The sequence below is a fragment of the Amia ocellicauda genome, chromosome 1, assembly GCF_036373705.1.
Source record: "Amia ocellicauda isolate fAmiCal2 chromosome 1, fAmiCal2.hap1, whole genome shotgun sequence".
In the NCBI taxonomy this organism is placed as follows: Eukaryota; Metazoa; Chordata; class Actinopteri; order Amiiformes; family Amiidae; genus Amia; species Amia ocellicauda.
In genome coordinates this window covers 38,943,122-38,966,137 of record NC_089850.1, presented here as the reverse complement: position 1 = coordinate 38,966,137, position 23,016 = coordinate 38,943,122, and the positions used below count along the sequence as shown (strand labels likewise).

General features: G+C 35.4%; 1 protein-coding gene and 1 long non-coding RNA gene across 2 annotated transcripts; one reads left to right on the top strand and one right to left on the bottom strand.

Moving 5' to 3' along the window:
- The first annotated feature begins 24 nt into the window (after positions 1–24).
- On the top strand, positions 25–2,465 carry LOC136749702 (uncharacterized). The gene is made up of 6 exons (XR_010816781.1): positions 25–50; positions 736–763; positions 1,173–1,198; positions 1,723–1,744; positions 2,031–2,071; positions 2,354–2,465. It is a non-coding gene; the product is annotated as an uncharacterized LOC136749702 (long non-coding RNA).
- A 2,344-nt stretch (positions 2,466–4,809) lies between these two features.
- Positions 4,810–22,313, bottom strand: fkbp1b (FKBP prolyl isomerase 1B). Its single transcript, XM_066704185.1, has 4 exons — positions 22,158–22,313; positions 16,776–16,823; positions 6,977–7,089; positions 4,810–6,390 (listed from the first exon to the last, which is right to left on the bottom strand). Exons 1-4 carry the CDS (start codon positions 22,192–22,194, stop codon positions 6,262–6,264), a joined length of 327 nt encoding a protein of 108 aa, XP_066560282.1. The 5' UTR covers positions 22,195–22,313; the 3' UTR covers positions 4,810–6,261.
- Between the last annotated feature and the right edge of the window lie 703 nt (positions 22,314–23,016).

The following is a 23,016-nucleotide window of genomic DNA, read 5'->3' as shown; positions in this document are numbered from 1 at the left end:
TTTTTTGTGTTGTTTTGTTCTTTGTTTTGTTTGTTTATTCAGACTATTGGGTAAGAACATGAGTTAATATTTCTGTGTTACTCACTGTTGTGTAAACAGTAAGAAATCACAAGACCATAATGAGCATGTTGAAATCTCTCATCTTTTGTGAAAATTAGCTGATACTTGCAGTTTTATAACTTCTAAAACTACTACTCTATTATTAATATACTTGCACATAAGAAATAAAACAGTTTGGGGGTTAGGATTTTAACATTTAATAGTAACATTATTAAACATCTGCTTCCATTTCTTGATTTCAGTTAGAATTGCCATTGTCTGTAACTGTCATTCAAACAGAAATCAACAGATAGAAATAACAGAACTCAAATGAAAAAAAAAAATGTCAATTGGAAACAATCATGTCCATACCTCTCACATTAACCAATAGCTAGATACAATTAGAAATTTGTTCATAGAGACTGAGTCATTCACATTTGACTATTAAAATAGAGTGAAAATATGCCTCTCTGAGCACTTTACAGAATTATTTGCCATTATTTGCATTATGCACATAGTTTGTTCTCGCAAGTGTGAAAATTGATTTCTATGGCCTATATAGGCTTTGTTTTTTATGTATATTATGAGGTAAACAGAAATTTAATGACAATAATTTTTGTAAGCAAATAATTCATAACTTGAATATAGGAGGTGGTATTTGGTTCTAATGATAAATCTAATCAAATTACATTTCAGACAACTCCAGCTACATTTTTTGAAAGTGGTAAGAGCCGTAACTTTATTTGTAGATCATATTAACCTATGTAAAATCTTATTGGTTTGGGTTAGAGTGGAAAACTGAGAAATGTTTGTAATGGTTTAAAATGACAAGACTTGTGAAATAACTAAAATAATATTATTTAGTGTCTTACAGTTTTGGAAAAGAAAAATGAGACGTAAACCTATACACTCTGTACTGTACTCGGTAAACTCTTGGATTTAATTCTAATTGTGATAGATTATTTTTGTCACATCCATTGTGTAGCCAAGTTTAGCAATTGCTAGTTCCAGAGCTGAGAGGTATTACCAGAGAGATGAATGGTGATACCACATTTTTAAAAAGAAAAAATGCAAATCACACTTTACTAAGCATTAACAGACCATTCTTGTTTTCTTTTCTTTTTTTAACCTAGAACCAGCGCACTATGATACTTATGAGGTAAGATGACCACTCAGGATTTCTGCATTAGATCCATACTAATATTCTGTAAGTAAGAAGTAAATCAGCCAATAAACAGGACCATATGAAGGCATGTACAATCCCTGGTGTTATAGTAAATCTCAATAAACTAAAGGTTGTTGCTCCAGAACACTTAGGCAGCTGGTGGAGACCATCACTATACCCACACATTGAGGTATGCATTCATTAAGCTATGTCTATAAGCATTGGGTAATGTAGGACATCCACAAGATCCACATACATTCAGATCCTTGACTGAGGCAGAGACCCCTAAGGAGAGGAAAAGGTACAACATCTCCTAAACAGTAACCCTACAGGAGACAGTGAATTTCACATCACAATCTGCAGACAAACAGGTCTCAAACCTAGCAAGAGCGTACTGCAGGCACAGAAGCAGTCTTTGGATCTGGTCACTGTGTGCACCTGCTTATCCCTTCTGGTACTTACTTTAATAGCTAACCAGTATTAATTGTATATTTATTTTACTTTATTTTTGTTTTCAGGACTTATATGGACATAAACAAGGTAGGAACTGACTCATCTAATAGCCTTTATTATACAATATTTGATGTGGTGGATATTTAAATAATATAAATTGTGGCAAAACAATCAGATTCACAAATCAAAATCCCAGTATTCCTTAGTTTCCTTTGGTGGTGGCTTTCCTTGTGCAGAGCTTTTATAGCTGGATAACTCCAGCTATAGTATATATATTGCCATAGTAATATATTGTTTTCATAATCTACGTGTACATTCCCTGGTATGTCTTATCGATCTCAGTAACTCAAACCATCTTTACTATCTGCATTAGAAACTGTTGGATATGATTAATCCAGAAAAGCTGTGGGAGAAGTAAGTGTCTTTTCTATTGTCTGGTTAAGTAGCCATGAACACGTGCGTTAACTGAATATGTTCTTTGCCTTTGAAGTGCTGATTATTTCCTTCTTTATGTGTATCGGACATATACACATACAAAGATTTATTTCTGAATATTATCTACTCTACCAAATGCTGATTTTGCTAATTTTAGCCTGCAACTTCAACTGCACACTTGTATATATGCTTGTGTATGAATGCAAGATATTCTGCTGTCATTTTGTTATATATATATATATATATAATTTTTTTTGGCAGATTAACTCAGCAGCTGGCAAGAAGATATTAAAACTAAAATATTACAATGGAAACAAACTGAAAAAACATTCTTAATATTTCAGTTAATAATAAATGTTATAAAACAAACAGACCTGTGTGTCTGTTTGTGTGTTTGTGTGTTTGTCTCTTTCTCTCAGAGGTGAATGTTGACCTGAATAAGTGTCACACAACTGGTTTTAAAGGATCCCTGTTTTGGATGTCAGATTAGGAAAAACAGACCGAACAAAATGTTATTAAAATTAGATTGACTTCAGGCTGCATACAGTTACTGGAGTCACTAGTGTGGCTGTGACTCATGACAGCTAGATGCCTTGCCCTGACTTGACTGCAGGGCTGTGTTGCGGTCTCTCAGGGGTGCTCTGCCTTGCTGATTGATTGGCATGAGAAGGCAGAGGCATGCCAGGTTCAGATTGGTTGGTCAATCAGCTGATCAGACACTTTGGAGACACCTCTAGCTTTTGATAACTATGCCATGGATGCAACACTGCTGGAAAATGTTAAACACATTTTGTAAAGCTAATTGGTGTCATGCATATGCCGAGAATTATCCTTTTGCATTCAAGGAGTGAAATCAGTATTGCAGAACTTTATGAACACTTAATATTCAATCTCCTTTGAAAATCCACATTATACGTCTATCTATCAATACAATAAAGATATAAATGTTGATATATAGACTGAAGCAGTGATTCCCAGCACTGTGTACTGGTTTTCATTCCAGCCCAGTTGTCAGCTACCTACCCAAACTATGTACCGTATTGGGAATTCCTATCGAGCAAGTAATTTGATACATAATGGAATTTTTTTTTCTTTATCAAGATTAATAGGATATTTAGCTAATATCTGAATACAATAGCTGATGGTTGGTGGCTACTTGGAGTGAAATATATTTTTTAAGAAGTTAAAGCACCAACATTTACCACAAGAGGGCGCCCGAGGAGAGAGATCATTCACCACAGTCACGTTTTCCCAAGATTACAACCCTTTCATGCAGTTATAAAATTCGAATGTATCATTTAATCTTCAAATGTCACAAAATGATTTGCAAACCTTATTTTTGTAACTTGAATCTTAATCTTTAAAATAATTAATGTGAAATATGTTGGGATACACAGATTAATGATGATGTTACATACGTCAGGCTGTAACAGTTGTGGTATCTCAACTAGATGAAGGATAGGAGAAACCGAGAGGCACAAATTCAGGCGGTAAGAAGGCTACAGCTTCAATAGAGACGAATAGCAACTTGGCCCATCGAGGATGATGTTTGCAAAACTAGAACAGAACTCAAGCAATATACTTTTAACTACTAACCAGCCCTTGGCCTAAGCTTTAATAAAGCACAACATGCCACTGCTCTTGAAATACAGCATGTATACATCAGTATATACAGCAGAGCAACTGTGAAGAAATTACTGGGGGAATCCTATGACTGAGCAAAGCACTCCTTTTTAAGAACTTAACTGTAACCACATTCCTCAGCTACAGAATAGTACACCACAGTACCGCAGGGGTCTCCATCTCTGTTCCTGGAAAGCTACAGACTGCAGAACAGCAGAGGTCTCCAGCCCTGCTCCCGGAGAGCTACAGTACAGTACAGAGTGAGAGAGCCAGATAGTGAGATTATTATTTACAAAACAAAATGAAATCAATTAAAATAAACATTTCAATGACTAAATATCTATATGCGTAATGTTATTGGAAAAAAATCCCAACTATAACTATCTCTCAGTACTGTACAGTACACAGTTTTGTAGGGGTCTCCAGCCCATGTCCTACAGAGCAACAGCACAATACAGTACACACACACACACGTACACACACGCACAGTGATACAGATACACATATAGGCTCAATGTAATTCATACTCAGACACATCGCATACCACTTTGGCTGTCCTTTACAAGACGCCTTCTACCCAACAATATTTCTTGGCTGTTCCCGTCTGTAGCCCCCTATTAAATGTACTGTACTGCACTGCACTGTCACTACAACCCCCATTGGCAATAGCTCCCTATTGCAGCAGCACTGTTCTACTGTTCTGTTACATTAACCCTACTGAAACATGACTATTCCACACTATCATAATATATAGTATTATGTAATATAACAGAGGAAATGGTTGATTTTCAGTTAATGTGTGTGGGTATGAAAGCAAATATTTGTTGAAAAAATATCTTACTACTCTGTCAAACCCCCACCTTTTGCATATTCAGCACTTTACTCAAGGCCAGTTTCGCAGTTAAAACTGTCCTTTTCCTTCCTTTCTTTTCCTTGAGAAAAAGGACTCTTAGCCACTTTAAGAATTTCAATGCACAATGTCCTGCAGTGCATAAAAACCACCACTTGCAAAACTCCCGGTAAGAATGTAGGAGAAAAAAAAAAAGACAAAAGAAATCAACACGTAGCACACAAAAACTCAGCCAGACACTGTGTTCAAAGAAAGGTGATTTCTTATGAATTATTCATGGGGTTTTATTCTTTCCCACACAGCTTCATGAATAGCATACTGAAATGTCACACTTCAGTTTTAACATTTAACACCTGCTGAAAATTTGAACAGCCAGCCATTTCCCATATAAAAGTTTACCATCGGTGAATATATGCAAGGTGACACTGTGGTCTACCATGTCATTCCTGTGCTTCAACTTCAGCAGCTTTTCTCTGCATTGATGTCTGTGTGTAATCATGCATAGTGCACTAATCATAAGCAGAATAAGCATTAGCCTAGGGACTCAAACTGCAGAGAGGGTGCCTAAGCTTTACATAGGCATATAGTACATACAGAGAGGAATCCACAGCCTTTCACTCCAAATCATAATTCCCACAATGTTGTCTTCAAAAAAAAAGTTATAAATACCTGTTTTAATGTTACAAAACTAGAAATACACAATGAGCTGCGAAGTTTCATTCTTTGGTTGTTAATTTCACGTTTTGAAAGTTTGAAGAAAAAAAAAAGAGAACAGAATACGACTTTGTGATCAGTCCACCCCAGTATTTCAGTTACGAGATTTATTGTACAAGCAAATACAACGAATCCTTGCTTCTTTTTGACATATTTATTACAGCAACATTGGGGAATGGGAGAAGCAGAGGATTCATTCCAAAATGTGTCACTTATGGATGCCTTGGGTCTTGAATCGCAGGAGAAAATAATACCATTTGCAGCTCTGCAGCTCTCTCCCTGGCACACAGGAAGCACAGACTGGTATGGCAGCTCCGCCAGTTCAGAAACAGGGTTGTAGTTGTTTTTAAAAGGAGCTTATTGATCAAATTGTTACCATCTCATTTGGCAATCTCAGCCAGAAAAATCGTAGGCTGAGCCTTACAAATTTCCACTGTGCTTTTCATAAAGGTATAATTACGGAAAACATTTATAAGGGATTTTTTACAAACTAAACACAACAACAACATTTTCAACAGTAGTAAGCAGAATATACCCTAATCAAGAGTGGCAGACAGAGTGGTTGTTAATGCCCGTTAAGGTACAGAAAGCTGTACAGTTATACTCTGCTTCCGTGCTTCTCTGGAAAGTAAGGCAGTGGTTTCAGTAGTTATATATAGATATACAGATATATTTTTGTTATTTTGTTTGCAATTTGCAGATTTCAATAAAATGTACAACCTTAAAAGAAAACAAAAATGCTTTTGGTAATATAAACATAGTAAACGACAAAGCCAAATACATTAATCAACACATAAAAAGACAAGACGGTATCAAGAAAAAAAAAAAAGCCCCCCTCCCTCCAAAAAAACAACAAGGAAAAACAAAATGAAGAAAAAATGACATTAGTATCCAATGACATAATTGGCAATGAAGCAAAAGTACGGCAAGTAAAATGTTTAAGATGCTAAAATCTGTGGGACTGTTTCTCCTGCTGTTGTCTTCACTCCAGTTTCAGAAGCTCCACATCAAAGATGAGAGTGGCATTGGGGGGGATCACACCAGGATGTCCTGTAGCCCCATAGGCCATGTCTGGTGTGCAGGTGAGTTTAGCTCGCTGGCCCAGACTCATCTATTCACACATAACAAAGAAAATAAGGAAGCCTCAGTAACGATATGGTTTCCACTATCAGTCAAAAAATTCATACATTAATTACCTGGTTTTGGACATAAAAACAAACACAATATCTTTAACTGTTAAGTATATATGAACAAATTGCAGAGTTTAAAGCAGTGCAGACATCAGAGCAAGCTACAAAGCATTGACTTCAGTGATCTGCAACATGCCAAAGAAACGCAGAGTACTAGGGTGCATAGAAAATGTAAATGCATACATTCTTTCCAAAGCCCTTTATGAAAATGTAGGTTCTAATATAGGATGTAGTTGTTTGCTTCTGCCTTGTACAGTACATGAATGAGGTAAGACATGCTCCTGCTTTGTTAACAATCTGCCTTCAGAAAATCAGGTTAGTGAATCAGAAGCCAAGGCTGCATCATGTCAAATTGAATGTACACTTAAGAAATAAGCATGTGCTTGAGAGATCAATGTACAGGTATTCAGAAGTGTGCAAAGCTTAAACTACCTCTGTCCTCTGTGGATCGCACTGACTTCACAAATGCAGCCAGCAGCACGTCTAGAATCTGATCCAGTCCATTACCTGCACCACTCCTTCCTCCCAGCCTTTAATGACTTCCTGTCTGCCTATCTTAAATTTGAACGGCTTGTTTCGGTCTCTGGAGGAATCAAACTTCTTCCCGTTCTGGAGCATGCCTACAACGACAAGAGCAAATCTTTCATGACACCCAGGAATAGGCACTGCTTTCACAAGGTGCTTCAATACACAGGTGAGTGGCACAATTCATAACAGGTTCAATATTTCATTCATCGCCAACAAGGGCCCCATGGGGGTTGAATTGTGTGATTGGTTTGCCCAGCCATGGTAGAGTTGTGAGAAGTGCAGTTAAGCAACCTGGGGGCTGTCCTAAACCAAACTTCTGCAACAGTTTATCAAACAAACCCACTTGCCTGTAGTCCCTCTTTCTCTGTCAGTAATGTCTGATTCCATCCACACAATGTAAAGGCTGAAGCCGAGGGCAGCCCCACCAATTTTAATCCCTCTCTTATGGTGAATAGGCAGCAGTAATGGTTAGGGCTCTGGAGTGGAGGGTTGTGGGTTCAATCCCAGGTGGGGGGGGGGGCAATGCTGTTGTATAGGCACTTTACCTGGATTGCTCCAGTAAATGTCCAATTGTATAAATGGGTAAATGTGATATATTGTAAGTCACCCTGGTCTGCTAAGAAACTGAGTAATAATAATAGAGTAACTCTCCCCAGAATATTTAGTCACCAGCACCATTTTGAGCATTTTTACATAAAAAAAGAAATGAAAATCCCCCTTCTTCTTAATTCATGAAACAAATAAAGATTGCATATATCAACTGTAAGTATGTTAACTGATATCATGCAAGGACAAAACTACAATAATACAAACATGTAAGGCTGTTAAAAACAAAGTAAATCTTCAGATTCGTAATGAGAAAATCATACCAATTAAACCTGGAGACTAAAACCGCTGACTAACCTGTCTAATGGAGGGTACATGGATTCACATTTAAAGGAGACTATGCTGTGATATATTTGATGGGATTGGAAATATTGACATTTTTACTGTGGAATAGAAATTGTAAGCATATTTCTAGATCACATGGCAGGTTACAGCACAAAATACGTACAGTACAGTACTATATTAACAGTATAGTTAGGTCCATAAATATTTGGACAGTGACACAATTGTCATCATTTTGGCTCTGTACATAACCACAATGGATTTGCAAACAATCAATATGTGCTTTAAGTGAAGACTTTCATCTTTAATATGAACGGTGTAGGAATCACACACATTTTTATATGTGGTCCACCCAATTTTAGGGGCTCAAAAGTAATTGGACAAACTAACATAATCATGAATTAAATTGTGAGTTTCAATACTTGGTTGCAAATCCTTTGCAGTCAATGTCTGCCTGAAGTCTGAACACATAGACATCACCAGATGCTGGGTTTCTTCCCTGGTGATGCTCTGCCAGGCCTGTACTGCAGCTGTCTTTAGTTCCTGCTTGTTCTTGGGGTGTTTTGCCTTCAGTTTTGCCTCTCCTTTAAAATCCATTGTGGTGGCCTACAGAGCCAAAGTGATGGCAATTGTGTCACTTTCCAAATATTTATGCACCTAACTATGTATTTGGTATGCAGATAAGCATGCACATCTATGGCTTTATTAAGCAACCATCATAAAAATGAGTAATCCCCTTTTGACTGAAATCTTAATTCTGATGTCAGGGGGTTCAGAAAAGAGGCCAGTTGATTGGCACCAGAGAGTAATATAGTGATGTAGTAGGTGATGCATCATTTTGCAGGAGAACCTTTCAGAATAATCTGCATAATTGCTATGGTTAATGGCATGTACATTTGCCAGAAGATTATCATGGTTCATGAAAATCATACTGTGTTTAAGGTTAGAGATTTAACATGCACTGATAGTGAGACAACAAGAGTTTATTTGTAGAGAATTGAAGAATTTTGTTTTCATTGTTAAAAAGATGCATTCATTATATTACAGACAGCAAAGGATTTATAGCTACAAAAAAACTAAAAACGGTTTTGTTAATTTGAACATACAAAAACGTTCTTACTCTGATTCTACCCTGTAAAATGCATATCTTTTTCAAACAAATGCTATACAAAAATAATAAAAAGTTCAGACTTCCCCCAAAAAATTACTATTTAAGACCCTCCTAATTTACATATTCAGGCTATTCAAAATACTCATGATTAAAACTACACAAAAGAGATCTGAAATATGGGACATTGTCCTAATTCTGTGCATTATTTTGAAGGAAGTAGGTCACCTCTTGCCTCTAGTTAGACCCCTGAACAAAACAAAACAAAAAATCCTTCAATGCTGAATCTGACTAGAATATGCGTACAGAACACAGAATACCACATCCAGTTTAGGGAAAAGCTGCTCCAAATAAGTTGCATTTGCATTTAAAAACTTGATATCCTAAATAAGGTCATTATACAAATGTTGTGCATTATAAACTGTTGTTTTGTTGTTAACTTTTGTTTCCAGAATATATACTAGCAGATCTTGATACAAAAATAAATTAATGTATAATCATAATAATAATAATATATACAGAGCAGGTGTTCTGATATGCTAAACCCCTTTTCCCTGTAATACACAAAGAAAACTAAAATAATAGTTACACAAAACAATACAATAATTCAAGCAGTGCAGAGGAAACTAAGTATTTGCTGCATGAAGATCTTTCTTTCTAATTGTTTTAGACAAATTCAAGTTGTTTCTTGTAGCTCACACACTGGAAAAATAAAAAATATATATACTTTGTGCATACTTGTATGCATATTATTATTATTAAATATCTTACACTGAAATTGTAAAAAAATAATTAATAATTAATGAATAATCTATTTTATCAAGGAATCACGGATGTGAACCTAAAGATAATTTCAGTACTATATTTACAAAGCCAAGACAAAAAAAATTGAATCACACCCAGTAGTGACAATATACTTTAGAGTAATCATGCATCGCATGTTTAATCCCATTTTAGAAATTACTGTACAGTTCTCCTAGCCTATGGGAGAACACTGTGAATTTGTATTTTAAAAAATCCTAATAAATGTATGTCAAAGCATAGGGCAGTCTACTTTAACCAGGAGAAGATATGGACAAGTTGGGTAAAACATAGCTGCTTGTTGCTGTTGTGAGTCAGGGTCCTAATTTATCAGACTCCCTCGCCCATGCTTCACAATCTCCCTCCTGTTCAGGACGCTGTGCTAATGAGGATTTCAGAATGTCAGACATCCCAGGCAGCTGAACTGTTCATCTTGCATGACTGAAACACTTCAATATTGAGAGGTTTGATTGCAAATTAGCAAGCAGCTACAAATTTAGGGGCCCTGTGAAATTCACAGGTGAATTCCAATAAACTGATAATTGGTGCTGGGAATCAGAAACCTCACTCAGTCAATGAAGCCATTCCAATTAACCAGTCGTAAAAAGTAATGACTATGTAATTGTCCAACAAATATCTTGCTAATTTATTCTGAAATATCCTCTAATCAAACAGGACAATAAAAGAGTTATCTCCAACTGATACATTTACATATAAGAAAAAATAAAAAAGTCTTATTTTGGAACTTGCACCCCACAGCACATTCATACTTAGTATACTGTTCTCCTGGTTGTTTTTTGTGTTGTCTTTTAGATTTTTCTGGCATCCTACTTGCAGCTGAAGGATGAGATATTACATCTAATTTCCTTCCACTACTCCAAAAAAAGATTACCACAGTTTATACCTAACCCCATCTCAACTTGCTTTGTTTGCCTTCAGAAACTCTAAAGCTTCCTGCATAACAGACTACAAATCTACCCTTTACTTCACTCCCACTGCATATCCTACTTTTCCAAAATGTTCTGCTAAACTGGATACTCACCAACAGATTACATAAAGCCACTTCCTTCTATTGCTATGAAACATCCTGTAACAAAACTGTGGGAGCACTTGTAGTATAAAGACAGAGAACATTTTATTTTGAGAAGAGTGTTCTGCAGAATATTTTTTAATGGAAAAATATGAATGCTTTAAACGTTCACATGATTCATAAGTAAATGTGATAAACTGATCCAAGGTCTTACTTAATGCATTAAGCAGGTGCATTCAGGTGACATGCCTTACACCTTCTCAAACAATGTTCATTTAATGCACTTAGTAAAAAACATACAAGGTAGGCTCTTTTTCAATGTACAACTGAATGTATAAATAAGAGCTGAACAAACTGCACAAGCACCAGTTTGAAATGATGTCCCTCTGACACGAACTCTATGTAAAGCCGCAGCCAGCAGAGCTATTTTTACCACAGTCTACTGTAGCTGCCTGGGAGTCCTAGTGGTCTGACAGCGAATCTGACAGGGGATTATATGAAATATGATAATGCACATACAGTTGCTTTCTGCAGTCTGTCCATATATAAATCGTTTTTCAACTTTCACTTAAAGTCCACTTAGAGTGTGTTATGTAACACCAGCATGGAGGGTGCCAATGGATAAAATTAGGCAAAGCAGAGACTTCATTCCCTAAAATTAGCAACAGAAAATGGCAACTGCAATAGAAACACTAGATGCTTTAGGCGTGCTGAAGTAGATCTAATGCGGCAGATGGAAATACGCTGGAAAACAGCGAAGGCCAGCTGACACCCATCAAGTTTCTAATAAAAAACAACATTTCTGACCTCCCTGCACATTTAAAATATTCCTCAATAATGTGTAATTATCCTGGTGTAAAGATGTGGATTCTGTGCCACATCATGATGGGACTAGGCAATATGTGATTACAACTGTAGGTCACTTCAGAGAGTGGAAGAACAGATTCTGAATATACATTCTCAAAGTTAGATCAATAATTAAACATCCAAATCTTAATATTTCTGAACTCTGATATTGCATTGTAATGTAGACAGTAGGGATATTACCCTATACACCATTGTAATACATCAGCAGGTTACCTGTCATATTTTAAACTGAAGTGTAATCCTAATTGAATCACTTAATTTAAATGCAAGCATTAATGTAATTACTCAAAATAATGCTATCAAAATAATCTAAATGTTAGCATAACCTTCATCTGTATGCTTATACAACACAATTTCATATATTATTATATTATTTTGTTCTTAAACATCCAAATCTACAGTTAATCCAAGTATAGCAATGAATTAGCCTTAAACACACACATACTTCATAATCAAAAAAGAGATTCAACTCAGTTAAAACTTTATTGTAAGACAGTATCAATCCTAATGTAGTTAATTATTATGGGAATTATGAAAGGAGGAAGACAGGAGTTAAATGTAGTACAAAGGGATTCAGTCTTCTACCCTGCCAATATAGCCCGTACAGATGCCACTTTTCATTTGCCAGGGCCGCTTGCTATTAGTATCAGAAACAGTTCAAGCTGAGTAACCTAATGGAGAACAGCGAGTACAGTACCACTCTCCTCTGGAGCTCTGCAAGGGAAGGGTGGGGGTGCTCTGCGGAACAATGGCATAGACAGTCTGACAATGTACTGGAGAATAATTTAAACACTAGCCTCACACTCGACTCGATTTTTTTTTTTAATGAACCACTTTTATTTATTCAATATTGAGTGGTGGTGTGGCAAATAAAAACAATAATCAGGAAAAAAAGGGTTTGACGATAACTTATACAACATAAAAAATACTGCACTACAACAAAATTATATTAATATAGGCTATTATGTGGCCGCGAAGATGGAGTGCATAAGTGTGACCACTTGAAGGTAGTTCATATTTTTTTGTACCAATGCATTCCTATGATGTATTCTATTGCTTCAATAAAAAAAGATTTAAAAACAAAAAAGTAAAAATGAAAGGAGTTCTCAGCTCCCATTTTAATGCAATGAAACCAATACAACTCACAAAGGCACACCAGTAATAAAATAATTGTTGCATCAGTGCATTAACACCCTGCTTTCATGCTTGCATCCCCACAGCCACTTTTATTATAAATGAATTAAAAATGTGCAACACGCTTTATATGTTTCAGAGTTATAAATGCATTATGAAGACATTTTGCTTCAACACTAAAGAAAACAACAAGAGTACACTTCAGTGACCTCAGGATTTCTGTACTCATACAACCTCATAATTTGAAAGCCAGTCCATAAATAAACTTAATATTGCACAACAGAACTTACACAACTTACCAAAATGCATCTTGCACTGAAAATCTAATCACCATTTTAATTGCTAGTTACATTATGTATTTTTATTTCGGGGGGGCAAAAAGACATAACAACAAATCTAATTAAGTGTTTGGAAATTTTACACATGAAATTTAAATATTGGTGTTTTTCAAGCTGAACAACAGGAAGGTATTTTATATCATTAATATTTCATGCTAAGAATACAAAACTGTTCACTTAAAATAGAAAAATAACATACAGTACATGTGAGCTTCAACACAGAAGAAGTAATTTAAAAATGATTTAGAGTTTAATTTGCTTGAAGGAATATTCATACTGCAAGTTTTGTAACCTTTGCAACCGTTGTTTCCTAGCAAGAATGACATCAAAGTAAGAAACACATAAACAATGCATTGTGGGGCTTTAAAAAGAGTCAGCCAGAGTTGAGGTCTCCTAACAGAAATTCAGTGATTCGCATTGACCGGATTACCACTGATCCCATAGTGCCTCTGTCTGTGCCTGTGGCTTTTACAGCATCAACAGAGTGTTCCACTGCCAGGCAGAATAATAACATTTAACATTACAATTATATTATTTTAATGATTATTAGAGCTTAATTCATAATCAGTGCCAGCTCATTTTCAACTTACAGCATGCTTTATCTTGTTCAGCTTTATTGTTGCAGCATGTGGTTATTTAAATCCTTAGATATGTGAGCTTCTAACTGGATTAACCGAGGAGAGGCCCTAAATACACCCCTGCAATTCTACATGACAACAGGAGCAAGTTCCTTTCAGGAAATTTTGTTTTACTGGGACATGAACTAGAGTTTTCCTTACTTCCCTTTAACAAAGATCACCTTTCCTACAAGGAAGTTATCAATTAACATGGGCTGTGTGCCAGTTTATCTTATTTGATTTCAGAAGCTTTGATAGAAGTCTTGATATACCAAGTGCAAGGTAGGTTTAATTCAAAGTCTGCACAATGTATTTGCTATAAACCACATTCCCATGCATACACGTTGTCTGAGGATTAACTCAGTTCATGGCAAATGTTGTAGATTTCAGTAAACATATACCTTTTCAAAGAAAAATCAAGCATTCCTCAGACACAAAGTACTCTGCCATGCTTTGAAACAAATATAATTACTTGTTACTGAGAAGCAAAGGATCCAAGATCCTGTAATGTTTAAGCCATGAAACTTGAAATATCTCATTCTGTTACACAAGTGCACTGCAAATTTCTAATTATTCAAACAAAAGCACTTTGTTTTTCAGCCTTAAACAGCCAGCCTTCTGCAGCTGTACAGTCACTGAGTTGGAAGGAGGCAATGAGTGGAATTAAAGCTCAGACTGTCTAATAAGTCTTGGCTAATAGGGTCAGCATCACTGCTGGCTAAATCTTAATATAGAAAATGCTTGAGTGTTGCAACAATAACCCCATGGCACAGCAGCGTTGTTGGCTCTACTTGGTCAAACGGTGAAGAAGGAAATAACTGACCCACTCTTCAAGGGATGACAGTCTGTCAGCCAAAACAAAAGTCCTACAGTAACCATGTAAAGCAAACCCTGCATGTCCTGTCACTTGTATATAATGATTTGTTTTCTCAGTAAAGACGTCATTGGTGGTTCTGTTCAGGTTTTCCACACAGCACCACTTCCACTTACAATAAGAGGAATTAAATGTCTTAAATTTAATGGGGTTCTCGAAAGTAAACGAGATCAGTTCCTGCAAGTAATTGCTTACATTATAATGTACCGCTTTACAAATTAAAACTACATGCTCCACAGTAGTTACCAACCAGTACCCATGTAAACCCTTTTATAAATCCCTTACTTAGTAAGCCCTCAATAAGCATCATTAATGATCTCTCCTGTGCCACAAAACGTCTGGCTGAGAGACACAACTTACAGGATGTTTTGATGCAATCCTATGTTAGGAAAAAGCTGTATCTCTGACCCTTCAATCCCGCTGATACATAGTAAATCAGAGATACAGACACTCCAAAGCCTGTAAGAGTTTCTATTAAAGAAAGTCTAGGCATATGAACATTTTAGCCTCTTGATGAAGGCTTTGTAGCCGTAACATTGAATATATTTCATATCTGTTGTCTTCTACATTAATCTACATTGATATACATTGGTTTAATTTATTTATTTGAGTGTGATCCTTCTTCACACATAACCTCCATAAATCACCATATTCAGCTGAAATTATACTGTAGCCAATTAAAACTGTACTCATTTTGGCATTACTCTTTCTGAAGCACTACACCTATTTATCGAATGATAGTTAATCATTTGGAATGTGACTTATGATATCTAAAAACATACAAGAATATTTAATATAAAATATGTTATACAAAACAATACAAACATTGAAGCATTACAAAAATGTACAATTTAGAAACGGTTGAATTTGGTACAAAATAAAATACACAGGGGGACTTATGATGATATATAGAGCACATAATCAGACTGATGTTTTAATCTAGAACATGCTTCCTGTCTGGCAGACAGGACTGTCCAGAGAATTACTTGGCGTATCAACACCATGAATCAGGGACAGCTATTTTCCATTGCTGCAAATATACTGATGCCCGAAAGTGCCAGAAATACATAAGAACGAAAGAATGGTTTCAGACATGTTTTTATTTTAGGTCAGTTGCATTAATATTACAACAGTTTCAAAAAAGAAACTCTGACCATTTTCAATACTAGATTCATAAATGTTTTTATATCATAACCTGTTTTTTTTTTATCTGTCACAGATTTCTTAAGATAAAATGTCACAACAAAAAATGTTGTAAATATAAAGTTCCATATTTAAAACTGAGAATCACCTATACCAAGCTAACGTATATAGAGTGCAGAAATATAGAGCTGCAAAGGAAATCATATTTAGAAAGTTAGAAGAACTATATATTTCTCAAGGGATGAATTACTACATTGCATAATACCTCATTTGTAAGGTCATTAGAATCTATATTTATACATATATAAATGATAACACCTTCCACCCTTCTGTGGGTGTATATAGGAGGTACTGCACTAAAAAAGAGCAGCACACTGTGAGGACAAAAAATCTACTCACACTAATAGTTATGTAACAGATACAAGATAATATGTATTTTTTTAATGGGGTTGAGCTTTATGAACAATGCTGTGCATTAAAAGTTTGTCAGAAATTAAGTAAAAATAACAAACATAATTTGTTTCAAAAAAGAAGACCCTGTGACAAAAATCCATTTTATTAAAATGTCTGCAAAAAGCTTATACAAATTAAGTGACAAATACAAAAAAATACAAAATAACAAATGCAAAACAAAAGGTGTGTAATACAATATTTAATGAGCTTATTATGGTAATCCCAACATACTCAAGCCCAAAACATGGAGAAACAAAAAAGGTAACACTATACATGCTTTCCCTGATATGAAATATAATATTTTAATGAGAATTACTAGTGATAAATTGAAGTGTGGGAGAAGTCTAAAATCCATTTGAAACAGGCACGTATCGCTTCCTGTCTGGTACCTCGCTCCCTAGAGGGTTGTCACTCCACACCACTCTGTTCAGCAACATGTACAGTACAAGCAATACACTGCGCCAGCCTTAATGGCTGGTTTTCAATCTTCTATTGTTAAAGATGCAACGGCTGACTAAACTTTACCTGTGTAGTGCACAACGCATGTCTGGCCCTTCTTTGGAAACGTTCTTCCTGTCGAAAAGAAAATGGATGTTGTAAGTATAAATATCCAAGAACATGCATTTGATACATTTATGACAACATAAAACGAGTCAGTTTATACACAAGTTTAATGAAGTACACTTAATTTATCATGACTTTTATAGACCTTCCAAACTCTGCATACTCTTTTAATGGTATTATTTAGAATTCAGTATTTGTTTAACAGGTCAAGACAAATTAAAACAAGTCCACATTTAAGGATGCAACTACACAATCTGCCCCTTCTTCCAATCATGACAAAATAATGACCTAATGTAACCTCTAACAAACAGATATACACTTTGCACATTTCTGCCAATAGATATTTATATAGATACACATTTAAACATTAATGGGATCTATCAATCACAACTGTCAACACAAATAGGATTTCAAAATAAAAACTAATATACAATTCAAATACTTGTGTGTACTACTTAGAGGACCATTATTATACCCCCTTAATGCTATCCTGTTTCACCGGCAGATTCCCTCATTCAATACCGTCATGTCCATTAGAGAATTCTTTGGGGAAGATTGAGTCAGAAATTCTTAACAGATAAAAGCTACTGCAGAAAACTGTTTTGCTGCAGAAATCCAATACAAAAGTGTCATGATTTGAAACAGAATTTCATATTCTGACAAAGCAGAAAAAAATTAAATTCAGTAACTAGAAATAAAAACCAAAAATATGCAAGATACTGGACTCTTCTTTGTTGCTCTTTTTTGTGGGGAGGATTCCAACAGTCCATAAAATAAGTGTAAAGTTCACAAAATCTGAGCCAAATTGCAATGGTAGTTTTTTCCAGCAATGTCATACAGGGAAGTGCAATTTACATTTATATTTCCAAACACTTGCAGGGCTTGGCTTGTTGCATCATACAAGGCCTAATACTGACAGTCATGTAGAATTCCAATATTATTTCAGTTTTAAGGGAAAACAGGACAATTTCAGCATGTTCAGGTCTTTAGTTTTTTTTACAGAGTAAACTCAATAAATCAGAATAGAGCACCTGTAAAACAATTGCTCCTTAGTAAAGAAAGTTGAATGCATAACAATCAATCACATCGTCATAAGACAATAATCAAGAAAATGATTAATAACTTTAAATTAAATATTCAAGCTAGGTACTGTACTCATGCTACACCATAAGTCTTGATGCAGTCTCCTGCAGAGTACAGGGACTCGAATAAGAATGGAGCTTGCCAGTAACAGCACGTAGTTATTGGAGCCAAGGATAAGAGGAAGTAAAGGAAAATATGGAAACCATGAACTTCAAAGAAATAATAAATAAATAAATACATACATACATAAATACATAAAGGACAAAAGAAAATTGTTATTGTTCATATTGAAAAATGCAGTGGTTCTTAAAAAAAAAAAAAAAAATGTTCTCCCGCTTTGCAGATACTTTGGGAATTGACTGCACATGTGTTTGTCCTCCACAAAGGGAACCTGGCTCTTTTGGCTCTTTTGTTGAGAAAGTCAACCCTTGACCTGGAAAAAAACACAGACTACATTTTCTGACATTTTCAGAAATATGGTTTGGCAGCTGCTGTTCCTTATACAAGTTTTCAACAGATAAATAATATAACCCTGACCCCTGACTACAGTATCATGTAACTCTCAACAGGTTTTTTAATTCTACTCTAGTAGTAAAAAAAGTATACTTTGAATTCAAAACTATTAGTTTGAGAATAAACATTTCAATTCAATGCCTGCACAGAAAGACATGAGATTATATTATGGACAGGGTACAATGTGATATGCGTATCTTGTATTTATTGTGTATTGTATTTAGTACTGATTTAATGACTGCGCTTTTGTAAAGCAGTAACAAGTTTCTTTTGTAAATTCATTCTGGATAATGGTGTCTGCTAATAAATATATACATACAAATTATAATAATTCCTTATTTATAGTATCCAATTGAGATTCATTGTAAATTTGTGGGTGTAACCTATGCAAATCCTACATATGCCACAGTTGTCTTCTCCGTTGCTGTTTTCGTGAGATTTTGAAGACAAAGTACATGAGAACCATGTTATCTGCAGCCATGGGCTCCATCATTTTATGTTTGTAAACATAAGTGCCTGTTGGGATACTGTTGCATGGTGCTTTGAGATGGATTAATGAGATTGCATTCAAGTACAGTTCTCTAGATCGGTTATGTAGTGTAGACAGGGTCTTAGTCTTGCAGATCCAGTTTTCTGTGAGACTCAACTTCAATTAATTTGGGCTTTACTAGCATGACAAGGACTTGTCGCATAAACCATAAAAATATATAAAAAAAGTACACACACATGAAATTAATAAAAGTGCATCTCCTTCTTTTCCCTCTAAACTTAACAGGACCAGCTCCCTCCCTCTATAGACTGTGTGGGATGTTGGGATAACATGATGAAGAGGCCTACACTTTCATCTGTGTGGCCTAGTTGAATAGTCACAGCTCTGGATGTGGATCTGTCTCCTTGAAACATTGAAGTATTTTTCCTTCAGCCAAATCAACACACCATTCACCTCTTCACTTACAACAGCACTATATATATTTTAAATTACTATGCTAAGATTATTGATTTACGTTTTCCAACATGCCTTTACGATGCGCCTTTACTTATCATGTACATTTTGTGTATAAATCGTCTACCTACAAAATGCATAATTTTCAAAAGCCATGAAATGCCATTCTATACATAACATTTAAAAGCTCAGTGGTAAATACAATTAGACTTCTACTTTCCACCAAATCAATTTTAAGTTATTATATTTTATAACGTAACAGCAAAAGGAAATATGTTCATTCTCATATCCCATGTAACTAATTCTTCTACTGCCAATGTAGAAAGATTATACAATTTTATGAATTTCTCAATTTATCTATGTATTCTTAGACAACAGATGTTAAAATGCTGCCTGTCCTATAATGTTTTGTTACAGGTGGGATTGTACCCAGTTTTGGTTTAATTTATTGAAAGTCTTTAATTTGCTCCATGCTTATGACCTGCTCATTACAGTGTCTACTAAAGAAAGGTTTGTTTTGCATCAGTCAACTGCAGCTCTTTCAATTCACCTCAATTTCAATTCATGCTGAAGTGCTCTTGCAATTCAAGCTCACTATATACAAGCAGAAGTAGCATCTATGTTGTACATCAACAACAAACATTTTAAAAATGTATAACATTAAAAAACACAATAACCATCTGAATAAATGTTGCATAATTCTTTGAGTGAAAAGGGACAATAATCTCGTTAGTTAATTGTTTTAAACTCTACTAACACAAAGCTACCCTGACACAACTACTTAATTACCTCATATGACCTGACCAGTTTAAAGTGTCATTTTAAATTAAAGCAACACTGACAGTAACAGAACTCCAGTTAAAAACATAATTTGAAAGGTCACCAGCACAGCAAAACGAAAAGTGTTAAAGAAACATCTCGGACTGAGATTTAATTTAGTCTGCTACAATGTTTATTAAAAATATTCTTAGTGCTAGAAGAGAACAAGGAGAAATGTAAATAATTAAATAAGTAAGCTATTTAAAAAATCTATTCACATAATTAATCACTTATTTATTTACGTGACTGTGATAAATATTTTGAAAAGTGTAACACCTATCTGTGTGAGCTGTACAATTGCTGTACAATTTGAAATCTGAGCAAAATGAGGCAAAGGTTGAATTTTGACCTATCCTCTTGGTCTGACTGCATTCCCCATAATGCATTATCTGTCCAAATCTAGAATGCTCACAGCTCAAGAATCAGTCATTTTGATGCACTTCTGGCAGTCTTGGGTTAATTTGTCTGAATCAGTGGCCTCTGCTTGGAATCAGAATTACAGGGTTCAACAGTTCAGTGTGGTAATCGAATGATTGGATCCCTCAGGAAGAAACTGAATTTTGTTAACTCTAGTCCTCAAGGGCTACAGGATCTTCAGGAATTCAGGTTTTCAATCTACTTGAGCTCTTAATTATGTTATCAGATAGACTAATCTGTTCCACTGAAGGTTATACATTGGTTCAGTTGTGTTGTGTGACCTGCAGGAGCTGATTCTCTACAGGGGGAATTGTGTAATCAGGGGTAATGCTCAGATCTGATTGCTAACAATTCTTACCCCAAACTTCCCCATTGCATTTTTAACAATATTATTTTGTAATAGGGGGTTTTGATCAATTGTAATTTCCAAGTGGCATTGCAATTAAGACTTAATTTAGCTTATATAGATATTAGCCACTGGAAAAAAAAACATATATACGTATTAATATATGCAATATTACAGAGTAAAACATTAAAGATATGTTGATGATGTTCGAATACAAAACAGTGAAGGTATGTATACAGAAATGAACTGCAGAAGCTGAACTGAGTCTAAGGAAAACTTTCCAACTTTACTATCAAACCTCTTGCACATGCGCTTTATTTGCAAATCACTTCTATCAGATCTATAGCAGCCTATGTTATTAATCTAAAAAGTTATTATTCATCTTCAAAGAATAAGAAGTAAGGAAAGTGGCGAGGACAGAACAGCAACAGTGCTACTAACAACCACTGACCTAACATACCTGCTTCTGCCAGTGACATAAGCATGCAGTGCAAACATGCAGGTGGCATTTATGTTCATGTTGCAGCCCTGGAAATTTGAAATGTTAAATCTAATTTTGTGTAATATTAATTATTCTTATAATATGATTTCGGTTATATAATGTGTTGTACTGCAGCATACAAAGTTAGCTCCCAAGACTCCTGGCGCCTGTTCTGCAAAGAAAAGAAATAAAAAGATTGCAAACCATACATAGTGAATTGGATACCTGTTCAGTTTCCGCGTCGTCGCATACTGATAATATCTCAATTGTTCACAACACAGACTGCAGTATCGGAAGTCGATGCTCATTTTTTTTCTTTCAATTTCATGTTTATAAAAGTGATTAAAAAATGGATGTATTTAAGGAAGCTTTAATAACTCAGACCTCATATCTCATCATTTACAGCTTCGAAATTGAACATATGTGAACATGTTTTTTTTCTTGTGGTCATGGTGTATTCAAAATTAGGGTGTTTTCATGGACCACAGGGACGGACGAATACTGTACTTGATCTTTTTTATTTTTATTCCAGCGCAGATTTATGCGTTTGTCAGCGAGGCAGTTTTAAAAAGAGCTCAATGTCCTGCAATGGTGCCAAATGGCTGGACTGTAACATTACTACCACTACAGCTCTATCTTTAAAAAAAATACAGATACATATTAACGGGAAATGGCAACATGAGAACGTATGCATGAACAAATCACGAAAGTAACCAATCCAAAAAAAAATGCATGCCTTACCGTCTCCTGGAGAGATTGTTTCAATTTCCACCCCCATGGTTTTTAATTTGGTGGCTCACTAGCAATAGGAGATGCCACTCTCTGGACAGCAGGACCGCAGCTCTCGCCAGCGCCTTCTCACTGGCCGCAGCCGAGCCCCGCAGATCTGCCAGTAAAGGCACGCCGATTCACTGTGATTGACGGGTGCTGTGGTCCACTGGAGGACGAGGATGTCTGTATTAGTTACTGCAATTGGTGCGGGTCGTCCAATCATAACACAGGTACAAAATAAGGCGGGACGGCTTTCTTCGGAAGGACGTGACTGCGCTGATTGACAAGGCGGCAGTGCGGGAAGCTTTCTAGAAATCGAAATATGTTCATCTTGGTTTTCTTTTGGTTACAGAGTTTGTGAAGAAAAAAGATAGACATTCAGTGTCATCTACTTTACAAGATTTTTAAAAAACAGATCCTGCATAAATTACAGTACATCACAAAATTTAAGTTATGCTACTTGGAAATAACCTTTTTTGAATTCACCATTATGCAGAATCTTTAGGTTGCCTTTCATTACATTACACTTCCAAAATGTGGAATTGGAATAAGATTTTTCAAATGATTATTTACAGTTATTTTACAGTTCTATTCTTTACTCAGTTATTAATGGACACCAAACGAGCACGATGGGTTGAATGGCCTGCCCTCGTTTGTAAACTTTCTCATGTTCTAATGTTTACATTTAAAATTAAGTTTTCTGACTTATTTTAATATTTCTTCGTTGAGGCATGGTAGTATTTTATGCTTCATGTATGTGTACTCTATACACTGTTTTCATTCAAGCCCTAGTTTCTGAAACAGGAATATTATTTTTTAAATATAATAA